This window comes from Manis pentadactyla, chromosome 11, assembly GCF_030020395.1.
Source record: "Manis pentadactyla isolate mManPen7 chromosome 11, mManPen7.hap1, whole genome shotgun sequence".
Taxonomy (NCBI): domain Eukaryota; kingdom Metazoa; phylum Chordata; class Mammalia; order Pholidota; family Manidae; genus Manis; species Manis pentadactyla.
The window spans coordinates 14,949,710-14,962,182 of record NC_080029.1 but is presented as its reverse complement, the minus strand read 5'-3'; the positions used below and the strand labels follow the sequence as shown (position 1 = coordinate 14,962,182).

The window sequence follows — 12,473 nt, the reverse complement described above, 5'->3', positions numbered from 1 at the left end:
ATTTGGTCATTGATCCATTGATTATTTAGGAGCATGTTGTTAATCCTCCATGTGTTTGTGAGCCTCTTTGCTTTCTTTGTACAGTTTATTTCTAGTTTTATGCCTTTGTGGTCTGAAAAGTTGGTTGGTAGGATTTCAATCTTTTGGAATTTTCTGAGGCTCTTTTTGTGGCCTAGTATGTGGTCTATTCTGGAGAATGTTCCATGTGCACTTGAGAAGAATGTATATCCCGCTGCTTTTGGATGTAGAGTTCTATAGATGTCTATTAGGTCCATCTGCTCTACTGTGTTGTTCAGTGCTTCCGTGTCCTTACTTATTTTCTGCCCAGTGGATCTATCCTTTGGGGTGAGTGGTGTGTTGAAGTCTCCTAGAATGAATGCATTGCAGTCTATATCCCCCTTTAGTTCTGTTAGTATTTGTTTCACATATGCTGGTGCTCCTGTGTTGGGTGCATATATATTTAGAATGGTTATATCCTCTTGTTTGACTGAGCCCTTTATCATTATGTAGTGTCCTTCTTTATCTCTTGTTACTTTCTTTGTTTTGAAGTCTATTTTGTCTGATATTAGTACTGCAACCCCTGCTTTCTTCTCACTGTTGTTTGCTTGAAATATGTTTTTCCATCCCTTGACTTTTAGTCTGTACATGTCTTTGGGTTTGAGGTGAGTTTCTTGTAAGCAGCATATAGATGGGTCTTGCTTTTTTATCCATTCTGTTACTCTGTGTCTTTTGATTGGTGCATTCAACCCATTAACATTTAGGGTGACTATTGAAAGATATGTACTTATTGCCATTGCAGGCTTTAAATTCGTGGTTACCAAAGGTTCAGGGTTAGCCTCTTTAGTATCTTACTGCCTAACTTAGCTCGCTTATTGAGCTGTTATATACACTGTCTGGAGATTCTTTTCTTCTCTCCCTTCTTGTTCCTCCTCCTCGATTCTTCATATGTTGGGTGTTTTGTGCTGTGCTCTTTCTAGGAGTGCTCCCATCTAGAGCAGTCCCTGTAAGATGTTCTGTAGAGGTGGTTTGTGGAAAGCAAATTCCCTCAGCTTTTGTTTGTCTGGGAATTGTTTAATCCCACCGTCATATTTGAATGATAGTCGTGCTGGATACAGTATCCTTGGTTCAAGGCCCTTCTGTTTCATTGTATTAAATATATCATGCCATTCTCTTCTGGCCTGTAGGGTTTCTGTTGAGAAATCTGACGTTAGCCTGATGGGTTTCCCTTTATAGGTGACCTTTTTCTCTCTAGCTGCCTTTAACACTCTTTCCTTGTCCTTGATCTTTGCCATTTTAATTATTATGTGTCTTGGTGTTGCCCTTCTTGGATCTTTTCTGTTGGGGGTTCTGTGTATTTCCGTGGTCTGTTCGATTACTTCCTCCCCCAGTGTGGGGAAGTTTTCAGCAATTATTTCTTCTAAGATACTTTCCATCTCTTTGCCTCTCTCTTCTTCTTCTGGGACCCCTATAATACGGATATTGCTCCTTTTGGATTGGTCACACAGTTCTCTTAATATTGTTTCATTCCTGGAGATCCTTTTGTCTCTCTCTATGTCAGCTTCCATGCGTTCCTGTTCTCTGATTTCAATTCCATCAATGGCCTCTTGCATTCTATCCATTCTGCTTATAAACCCTTCCAGAGTTTGTTTCATTTCTGCGATCTCCTTTCTGGCATCTGTGATCTCTTTCCGGACTTCATCCCATTTTTCTTGCGTATTTCTCTGCATCTCTGTCAGCATGTTTATGATTCTTATTTTGAATTCTTTGTCAGGAAGACTGGTTAGGTCTGTCTCCTTCTCTGGTGTTGTCTCTGTGATCTTTGTCTGCCTGTAGCTTTGCCTTTTCATGGTGATAGGAATAGTCTGCAGAACTGGGACGAGTGACGGCTGGAAGGACTTCCTTTCTTGTTGGTTTGTGGCCCTCCTCTCCTGGGAGAACAGCGACCTCTAGTGGCTTGTGCTGCGCAGCTGCGCGCAGACAGGGTTTCTGCTTCCTGCCCGGCTGCTATGGAGTTAATCTCCGCTGTTGCTGTGGGCGTGGCCTGGCTCGGGCAGCTACTCCAAAATGGTGGAGTCGCGTTGGAGCAGGAGCTGCTGGGAGGCTATTTATCTCCGTAAGGGGCCTCCCTGCTCCCTGCAGCCCAGGGGTTAGGGTGCCCAGAGATCCCGGATTCCCTACCTCTGGATTAAGTGGCCCGCCCTGCCCCTTTAAGACTTCCAAAAAGCACCCGCCAAAACAAAACAACGACCACAAAAAAAAACAAGAAAAAAAATTTTTTTTTAATTAAAAAAAAAAAAAATTTTTTAATTAAAAAAAAAAAAAGGTGGTCGTTCGTTTTTCTTTATTCTCCGGTGCCAGCCTCAGGCCTCTGCTCACCGGTCTTTCTGCCCTGTTTCCCTAATATTGGGGTCCCTGTCCCTTTAAGACTTCCAAAAAGCGCTCGCCAAAACAAAGCAGCAAAAAAGCAAAAAAAAAAAAAAAAATGGTCGCGCGCTTTTCTTATGTCCTCTGTCGCCCAGCCTCCAGTGCCTGCTCACTGTTCTTGCTGCCCTGTTTTCCCAGTATCGAGCGCCCTGCACTCTGGCCCGGATGGCTGGGGCTGGGTGTTCGGCAGTCCTGGGCTCCGTCTCCCTCCCGCTCTGCCTGCTCTTCTCCCGCCGGGAGCTGGGGGGAGGGGCGCTCGGCTCCCGCGGGGCCGGGGCTTGTATCTTACCCCCTTCACGAGGCGCTGGGTTCTCTCAGGTGCAGATGTGGTCTGGATATTGTCCTGTGTCCTCTGGTCTTTATTCTAGGAAGGGTTGTCTTTGTTATATTTTCATAGATATATGTTGTTTTGGGAGGAGATTTCCGCTGCTCTACTCACGCCGCCATCTTCCGCCCCTCCTCTCAATGTTTATTATATAAGAATTGTTACAATGTTACAAAGTAAAATCAGAAATTTTGCAAAAGATACAAGGCTTAATGGAATAAATAGTGCTCAAATCATACATAAAGCCATTAGAAGTTAGGGTGTGGCAAAGCAATAGAAGCAAAGAATATTTAAGAATAATACAATAGACACTTGAGAAATGTTTAGATATCAAGAGATTGCTAAAAGGCCTTTGAAAAAACAAGTAAACTCCTCTAATATTTTTGTAAAAATGACCCTCTTCATAATCATGTGCCAAAAGTCAAAGGTAAACTAACTTAATTTTGTACCAGCATATCATTGACAAAATTAGGTAAACAAATTTAACACTTTGTTTTTAGTTCATCCTACAAATTAACAGAGCTGTAACTATAATTTGCATTTTGTTAAAAATGAAAAATGTGTTTTTATGAATTATGGTTATATTTTCAAGATAAAGTACCAGTCAAATTTCCCCTCCTTCAGCCCCCTCTCCCATTTACTATGAAATTTTAGTCCCTGTTTGATGTGGATTTATATACACAGCCTTTCAGGCTCTAATTATTACCAATAAGGCAGACTTCCAGTATTAGCATGAATTTTCAATCCATTCAGAAGAGAGCTTCTGGGAAAAGAACTTTCAGCACTACCACTAACAGGGAAACTTATTCATCGGATAAATCTTAATTGATCATTTATGTTTCAAACCTACCAGAAAATGCAAAAATTATACAGTATTTCCTAGTTGGTATCTCATAAACAGTTCATAAATATTAGTGAATAGTTAGGTTTTCAAATACACTTTTTAACTAAAGCATTTTCTCATTAACATAATTTCAGAGATACTCTTAATCTTCAGTTGGTAGCAGTTCTGTAAAAGCTTTAATTGTACTTAAGATACTTAAGATTGATGAATTCATTTGGAGACATGACCACCTCCTAAATGTCTGGGAGGCAGTAAAGCATTGTGGTTAAAAACATGAGCTTTGGGGTGTGACTGACCTGGGTTCCAGCTCTGGCTCCATTTACTAGCTGTGTAACCTGGGGCAAGTTATTTAACCTCTCTAAATCTCAGTTTCTTTATCTGTAAAATAAAGATAATAATAGTTTCTATTTCATGGGGTTGTGAGGATTAAATGAGATAATGGCTTAGCACAATGCCTGGCACTTAGTATATGCTCAGCAACTTTTGGCTATCATGTTCTTTTATGAGCTTAAATTTTGAAGTAACACGTTCTCATGAAGATCTGTGATAATAAAATACATGTACCCAATGAAAGGGTATCTCGCCGCGACCCTCCTTACCCAGAACGACTCAGGAGACACGGACCCACGCAAGAGACTTTATTATCTGAAGGAGAGAGTGGCTGCCCCAGAAGTGGGGGTGGAGAAAGAGAGAGAGGGAGCAGCGGGACAGAGAGCAGAGAGCAGAGAGAGAGCAGCAGAGAGAAAGAGGCAGAGACAGAGAGAGAGCAGCAGAGAGAAAGAGACAGAGACAGAGACAGAGAGGCAGCAGCGTGGTGCCTTTTATTGTGGATCCGCTCGGCCTGCTGCTTTGGGGGAGGGTCGGCATGTTTAGAGATGAGGCGGGGTAAGCCCAGGCAAGCCGCCCCGGCATCATTCTCACCGGCTTATGTGCTTGGGACCATGGGGTAAATGGAGGATAAATCACTATGTTCTTACACCCAAGACTTCTCTTATAAATTGCTTAAAATAAGTGAAATTAGAGGTTTTCGACTAGTCAACTAGTCGAAGTTATGGTCATGATTTCTTCCCATATATGTAAGAGAAATTCCTTATTACATTTAGAAAGGGCGATTTCAAAGTTAAGAAGAAAACATCTGTATTTAAAGTATATAAACACTTGTAGTTAAAATACCTTGGATTTCATAACACCTTTGGTAAACGACTTTTAAAAACAACTTTGTAGGTATGTTTCCTAAAATTTAATCTACTGTGAAGTAGGTAAAGAGTATTATTCTCTTCCTTTAAAAGAGTAATGAAATTCTGATGTGAGGATATTAAGGGACCTGAAATATAGCAAAAAGGGGATACAAATAAAGGTTCTGTAACTGCCAATCACTGCTACTCAGTGATATTAAACCTAGAAGCACATTATTCCCTAAAAGAGAGGTTCCAGTTAAGTCTTTATAGATCCCTTACCAGACTCTTTCAAGAAAGTCATATTAATCCATGATATTCAAAGAATCTATTCCTTAGAATTATAAATAAAACATCTACTGGCTATCATTTTCAAGGTAATAGAACACAATGTAATCTGTTTCTGTGAAATACAGATGTACAAAATCAATTTTATGAATCAAAGAGCAGATAAGTAAAATTTTTCTAAAAGTCAAAATATTAATTTTTAAAGTCTAATTTTAATGTAAAAGTTTTTAAAAACTATAAATTAACCACACCTGCAAAATCCAACTTCTTACCACTTCTTAAATATGTTTTAGGTATAATAGTTTCATGGAAGCACCACAAAAAAGCTCTTGGCATGCTTAATTTTTAAAAATCATTGATTAGAGGTAGATAATAATTTGGGAACTCATTAATATAAAAATAGCCAATATTATAGGAACTGCTTGATTATTTTCAATAAAAAATATAATTTTAATAGAAAACTTTAACTGAGAATTAAAACATACACAGCTCTACTTAGAGAAATTTAATCTTCCTAAGATGTCTTCCATCTGTCCTATCAACATATACTACCTGGAAGAGAATTATATGTATGATTATATATATATTATTCCATGGAAAAGAATCTTGATTTTCATAATAGCAATTAATTCAACTGAGAAGTTCTTGATGTGTGAAATAAAAACTTAGTGTTCATATTTTCCTTACATACACCACCCACCCCACCTACTCACCTTCACCTTGAACAAACAAGTTATTTTCATCAACTGCTTTCCAATTCAATATTTATGCATTTATAATCATTTTTATAGTACATATTTTTAAAACACAGTTTAGAAAAAGATATTATCACATACCTGTCCATCTACATCGAATGCTAAGCAAGCTATACCATGTGTATGGACATCCTTTAGAACTGATACGGTCTGAACAGTGTACGAATCCCAAACACAGATGTAAGGTTCTTTCCCAACTTGTCCTGTTGCTACCAGTACTCGTTCAGGATGCAATGCAAGGCTGCCAAACAAACAAGCAAGCAGAGTTAAAACTTGCTTATTGAGCTTTACAACATTTGGTTTATATAATATTTTGTATGCCAATGTGAAAATTAGACTTACCACTTTAAATAATTTGGATTTAAAATGACTTTTATAAAAATCCATGCTAAGTGTTACTAACTGAATAGTATATGTGGTAAACAGTTAATGATAGACTTCATAATCCCTGTAATATGATAAAATGCAAGTAAACTTCTCAAATATTTTCAATAGGGATCAACTTGAACCACAGCAACAAATTAGTAGCAACTGTACTATTTTTCTCACTTGGTATTCATTTGTTTTAAAGCCCTCTCTCCCATTTCACTCTTTACTGGATAAAGGTAGACCAAATCTTAAGTGTCTAAAACCAGCATTTGGTAGTACTCCTCTAATAACATTAATACTTATATTACAAATCCCCTTATTTTTTTTTTAGCTAAAATTGATATATGTTATGTAAGTTTCAGGTGTACATTATAATTTCACATCTGCATTCATTACACAGTGATCACCACTAAAGTCTAGTTACCATCCATCACTGTACACTTGACCTTCTTCATCTATTTCACTCACTCCTCAACCCCCTTTCTTTATGGTAATCACCAATTTGTTCTTTGCATCTATGAGTTAGTTTTTGTTTTGTTTTTTTTGTAAATTCCACACAGGAGTGAAACCATGTTCTTTGTGTCTTTCTCCTTTGACTCATTTCACTTAACATAATACCCTTAAGGATAAATGGCAAGATTCCATTCTTTTTTATGGCTGAGTACTATTCGATCATGTAAATATGCCATATTTTCTTTGTCCATTCATTCATCAATGGACATTTACATTGTTTCCATATCTTGGCTACTGTAAAAAATGCTACTATGAACACTAGGATGCATGTATCTTTTTCAAATTAGTGCTTTTATATTCTTTGGATAAATACTCTGAAGTAGAATTGCTGGATCATACGGTAGTTCTATTCTTAAATTTTTTGAGGAATCTCCACACTGTTTTCCATAGAGGCTGCACCAGCTTTCATTCCCACCAACAGTGTATGAGGGTTCCCTTTTCTACACATCCTCAACAACACTTGTTATTTCTTGTCTTGTTGACAATCCAACTGGTGTAGGGCAATATTTCATTGTGGGTTTGATGTGCATTTCCCTAATAATTAATGATGTTGAGCATCTTTTCATGTGCCTGTTGGCTATCTGTATGTCTTCTTTGGAAAGATGTATTTTCAGATCCTTTTCCCATTTTTTATTTGGTTTTTTTTACTGTTGTTAAGTTGCATGAGTCCTTTATCTAGTTTGGATATTAACCCTTCGTTGGACATATAATTTGCAAATATCTTTCATTTTGATGATTTCCTTTGCCATGCACAAGTTTTGTTTTATATAGTCCCATCTGTTTACTTTAGCTTTTGTTTTCCCTGCTTTTCCCTTCCACAAAAACATTACTAAGACCAGTGTGAAGGAGCTTACTACCAAGGTTTACTTCTAGGAATTTTATGACTTCAGGTCTGACATTCAATTATTTAGTCCATTTTTGTGTATGGTGTAAGGTGGTGGTATAGTTTCGTTCTTTTGCATGTGGCGGTCTAGTTTTCCCAACATTGTTTATTGAAAGACTATTCTTTCTCCACTGTATGTTCTTGGCTCCTTTGTCACAAATTAATTGCTGACATATATATGTGTGGGTTTATCTCTGGGCTCTCAATTCTGTCCCACTGATCTACTTGTCTGTTTTTAGCCAGTACCATACTGTTTTTACTATGATAGCACAAATCCTATTTTAAGAAACAGAAAGATCACCCATAATTCACCGTAAGTAATTTGTGAGACTTTAAAAACAAGACAAAGACTTAATAGTTGGTAATGGTTAATGTACACCAGCAAAGGCAATGAATGTAATTTTCTCCTTGATAAATTTTTCTACAAGTAGATTTAGATGATCAGATTTGCCTTAAGAAAGGAAAACAATCACTTCTGCCATCAGAGTGGAGGATGAGCTAAAAGAGGGAAAAGTTAGGAGTATATTAAAACAGAACTGATTGGAGGTAGGAACTAAAGGAAAGGGAGGGATCCAAGATGACTCCTGGGTTTTTGGGTTCAGTACCTATTGCTCCACTTTAAAACCAGAGTGATCATTCAAAACAATACAAATTTGACCTCATCATTCACCTGGTTAAGTAGCTTTCTATTAAAATTAGAATAAAATCCAAACTACCTAATATGGCACTTACAAGGCTCTGCAAGACATGCCCTTGCTTACTTCACAAACCTCAAGTTCAACTATTCCCTTTTTCACTACACTCCAGCCACACTGGCCTTTCTGTCCCTTGAAAAGGCCAAGCTTATTATGCTCTTAAAGTCTTTGCCTATACTGATCTCCAAAATCTTGCTTTATTCACATCATTCACGCTTCAGGTCAAATGTAATTGCTTAGAGAAACCTAAACTAACTACCCCTAGTCATCCCAATATATTCTATCCCATTATCCTATTTTATTTGTAATAGTTAACACTATCTAAAATTACCATTATGCATTTATTATCTTACTCTCTTCTACTACAATGTATATTCCATTAGGACAGAGACTTCTTTTTGTTTGTATTATACCTTAAGCATCTAGAACAATGACTAGCACACAGCAGATATTCAATCAGTATTTATTAAATGCATTTCTAAAAGAGCTGTTGGTGTTAAAAGAAGTTTTTTGAATGAAATGATCCTTGATACAAAAAAAAAATCTCATGATAGTTTTTTGTTCCTGTATCATTATTTGTAACTATATAGCCAAACTAAGTGTCCAACATTTAAGAAAAGGTAAAATAATTATGAAACACTATCATGCTGTCATTAAAATATGTATGGGGATTTTTCATAATACTGGAGAAAACTTAGGTTATAATGTTAAATAAAAGGCACCAAGAATCCAAAATCTTACAGTGTAACTTCAGCTACTTAAGAATACATGTATCAGACACAATTTGCTAAAAGTCATGCAAGAAGAAATAGGTGATCTAAACAGTCCTGTATCTATTAAAGAAATTGAATCAATAATTAACAACCTTCCAAAACAGTAAGTACCAGGCCCAGATGGGTTCACCAGTAAATTCTACCAAACATTTTAGGAAGAAATTATACCAATTCTCTACAATCTCTTTCAGATGATAGAAGCAGAGGGTATATTTCCTAACTCATCTTATGAGGCCAGCATTACCCTAATACCCAAACCAGACAAAGACATTACAAGAAAAGAAAACTACAGACCAAAATCTCTCATGAATCTTCAACAAAATATTAGCAAACTGAATACAAAGAAATATGAAAGAATTACATACCATGACCAAATAGGATTTATCCCAGGAATGATTTAAGAATCAATATAATCCATAATATATAAAGAGTAAAAAAGAAAAACCACATATCATGGTTTTTTTAAATGCAGTTAAACCAAGAGATACAGAAAAAGCATCTGACAAAACTATAACACCCATTCATGATAAAAACTCTCAGAAACAAGGAATACAGGGGAATACAACTAGGAATACAACTTGATAAAGAGTATGTACAAAAAACTACAGCTAAGATAGTATCTCATGGTGACAAACCCTAAGCTTTCCCATTATAATCAACCACAAGTCAAGACTGTCCCCTCTCATCACTCTTTTCAGCATTGTGATGGAGCTCCTTGCTACTGCAATTCAGCAAGGAAAAGAAAACATACCTAATGGGAAGGGAGACATAAAACTGTTTTTGTTTACCAATGACATGATTGTCTATGTAGAAAATCTGAGTCAGCAAAAATAAAACAAAAACCAAAAAAGGAGATAATAAGTGATTATAGCAAAGTTGCAGGATAAGGTTAATATGCCATAGTCAATTGCTTTCCTACGTACTTACAATGAACAAATGGGATTTAAAATTAAGAACACAATACCATTTACATTAGCACCAAAAACACTAAAGTACTTAAGTATAAATTTAATAAAATATATACAAAATATGTGAGGAAAAGTACATAACTGTGATGAACAAAATCAAAGAACTAAATAAATGAAGAGATATTCTATGTTCATGGACAGGAAACTCAATACTCTCAAGATGTCAGTTCTTACCAATTTGCTATGTAGATTCAATGCATGTTGGAGGAGGTCACTGAGAGGACATGACCACAGTTGACCTGTGAACTGAACCCTGGAAATCAGAGGCTCCTTACCTCTTCCCTGTCCTTGGAATGTATATTCTGCCACTGTTCCCATTCTAGGAGCCACTTCAAGTACAAAGCCTTGAGAGAGTACTGTGTTACTGAGACCATTTGGACTGTATATGTGCTCAACCCTATAAAGTCATACATAAACTTTTAAGATTCTGGTTGGCAGATAGATGAGGAAATCTACTTATCCTGTGGCCACCCAAGAAGCCTCATATATATATTATATATATAAATATATATAAGTTCCCGGCCTCTTCCTTCCATTTCCTTGCCCTCTGTATATGGGAACCAGTTTCAAACTCCACCCAGCAACTCCTGAGGTTGCAAACCAACAATGCAATCTCAATCAAAATTCCAGCAAGTTATTTTATGTATATTGACAAACTGGTTCTAAAGTTAATAAGGAGAGGAAAAGATCCAGAATATCCAACACAATATTGATTAATATCAATATTAATTTTAATGTCAAAGTAAGAGGACTGACACTACCCAAATTCAAGACTTATTTTAAAGCTATAGTAATCAAAACAATAAATATATAAATGGAACAGAATAGAGCCCAAAAATAGACCCTGTAAATATAATCAACTGATGTTTGACAAAGGAGTAAAGGCAATACAATGAGGTAAAAATAATCTCTTCAACAAATGGTGCTGGAACTAGACATTCACATGTAAAAAGTGAATCTAAACACAGACTTACACTTTTCACAAAGATTAATGGATCATAGAATTAAATGTCAAATGTAAAACTGTAAAATTCCTAGAAGACAACATAGGAGAAAACTTAGATGACCTTGGGTATGGTGTTGCCTTTTTAGGTACAATACCAAATACATGATGCATAAAAGAAAAAATTGATAAATTGGATATTTTTTTAAAAATCTGCTTTATGAAAGATTTCCCAACCTATTCATTTCCCAACCCTCCCTCCGACACAACCATGCATGTTTTTACTGCCTCTGTAATTTTGGCTTTTCTAGAATGTCATATAGTTGGAATTACGGTATGTAGCCTTTTCAAATGGACTTTTTCACTTAGTAATATGCATTTAAGAGTCCTCAAAAAAAAAAGATTCTTCACACATCAAGAGCTTTAGAAGACAAGCCATGGACTGGAAGAAAACATCTGCAAAAGACACATCTGATAAAGGACTATTACCCAAAATATACAAAGAACTCCTAAAACTCAGTGAGGAAACAAACAACCCAATTAAAAATTAGGCCAAAACCTTAACAGACACTTCACCAAAGAATGACAAAAAAGCATATGGCAAATAAGCAAATGAAAAGGTGCTCCACATAATATGCCACCAGGAAAATGCAAATGACAAGATACTACTACATACCTATTACAATGGCCAAAATCCAGAAACAATGACACCACCACATGCTATGAGGATGTGGAGCAACAGGGACTCTGATACACTGCTGGTCAGAATGCAAAACAGTACAGTGACTTTGGAAGACAATTTGAAAGTTTCTTACAAAACTCTACATACTCTTAACCATACATCCAAGACCAATTGTGCTCCTTGGTCTTTACCCAAAAGAGCTCAAAACTTACATTCACACAAAAACCTGCACATGGATGTTTATAACAGCTTTATTTATAATTGCCAAAATTTGGAAGCAATTAGGATGTCCTCCAGTAGGTCAATGGATAAACAAACTTGTACATTCAGGCAATGGGATATTATTCAGCACTAAAAACAAACACTGTATCAAGCCATGAAAAGACATGGAAGAATCTTAAATGCATATTACTAAGTGAAAAAGTCCATTTGAAAAGGCTACATACCATAATCCCAACTATATGACATTCTAGAAAAGGCAAAACTATAGAGGCAGTAAAAACATGCATGGTTGTGTCGGAGGGAGGGTTGGGAAATGAATAGGCAGAGCATAGATTTTTAGGGCAGGTGAGAATATTCTGTATGATATTATAATAATGGATATATGTCATTATACATTTGTCCAAACCTATAGAATGTACACCACCAAGACTGAGCTCTAAAATTAACTGTAAACTTTGAGTAACTATGATGTGTCAAAGTAGGTGATCTTTGGTTAAAAAAGAAAAAGAAAGTACCACTCTGGTGAGTGATCTTGATAATGGAGGAGGCTATGCATGTGTGGGGACAGAGGATATGCAGAAAATCTGTACCTTCCTCTCAATTTTGGTGTAAAC

At 36.5% G+C, this 12,473-nt stretch overlaps 1 protein-coding gene across 12 annotated transcripts in view; it reads right to left on the bottom strand.

Moving 5' to 3' along the window:
* Positions 1-12,473, bottom strand: part of EML5 (EMAP like 5) — a 151,838-nt gene that overhangs the window by 126,522 nt on the left and 12,843 nt on the right. For all 12 annotated transcript variants that reach the window (XR_008992419.1, XR_008992420.1, XM_036882368.2 and 9 more), the window contains exon 2: positions 5,893-6,052. Coding sequence is in view for 10 of the 12 variants with exons in the window: in XM_036882368.2 (XP_036738263.2) it covers positions 5,893-6,052 (160 nt within the window). In the remaining 2 variants the exon portion in view is untranslated. The remainder of the gene's footprint in view (positions 1-5,892; positions 6,053-12,473) is intronic.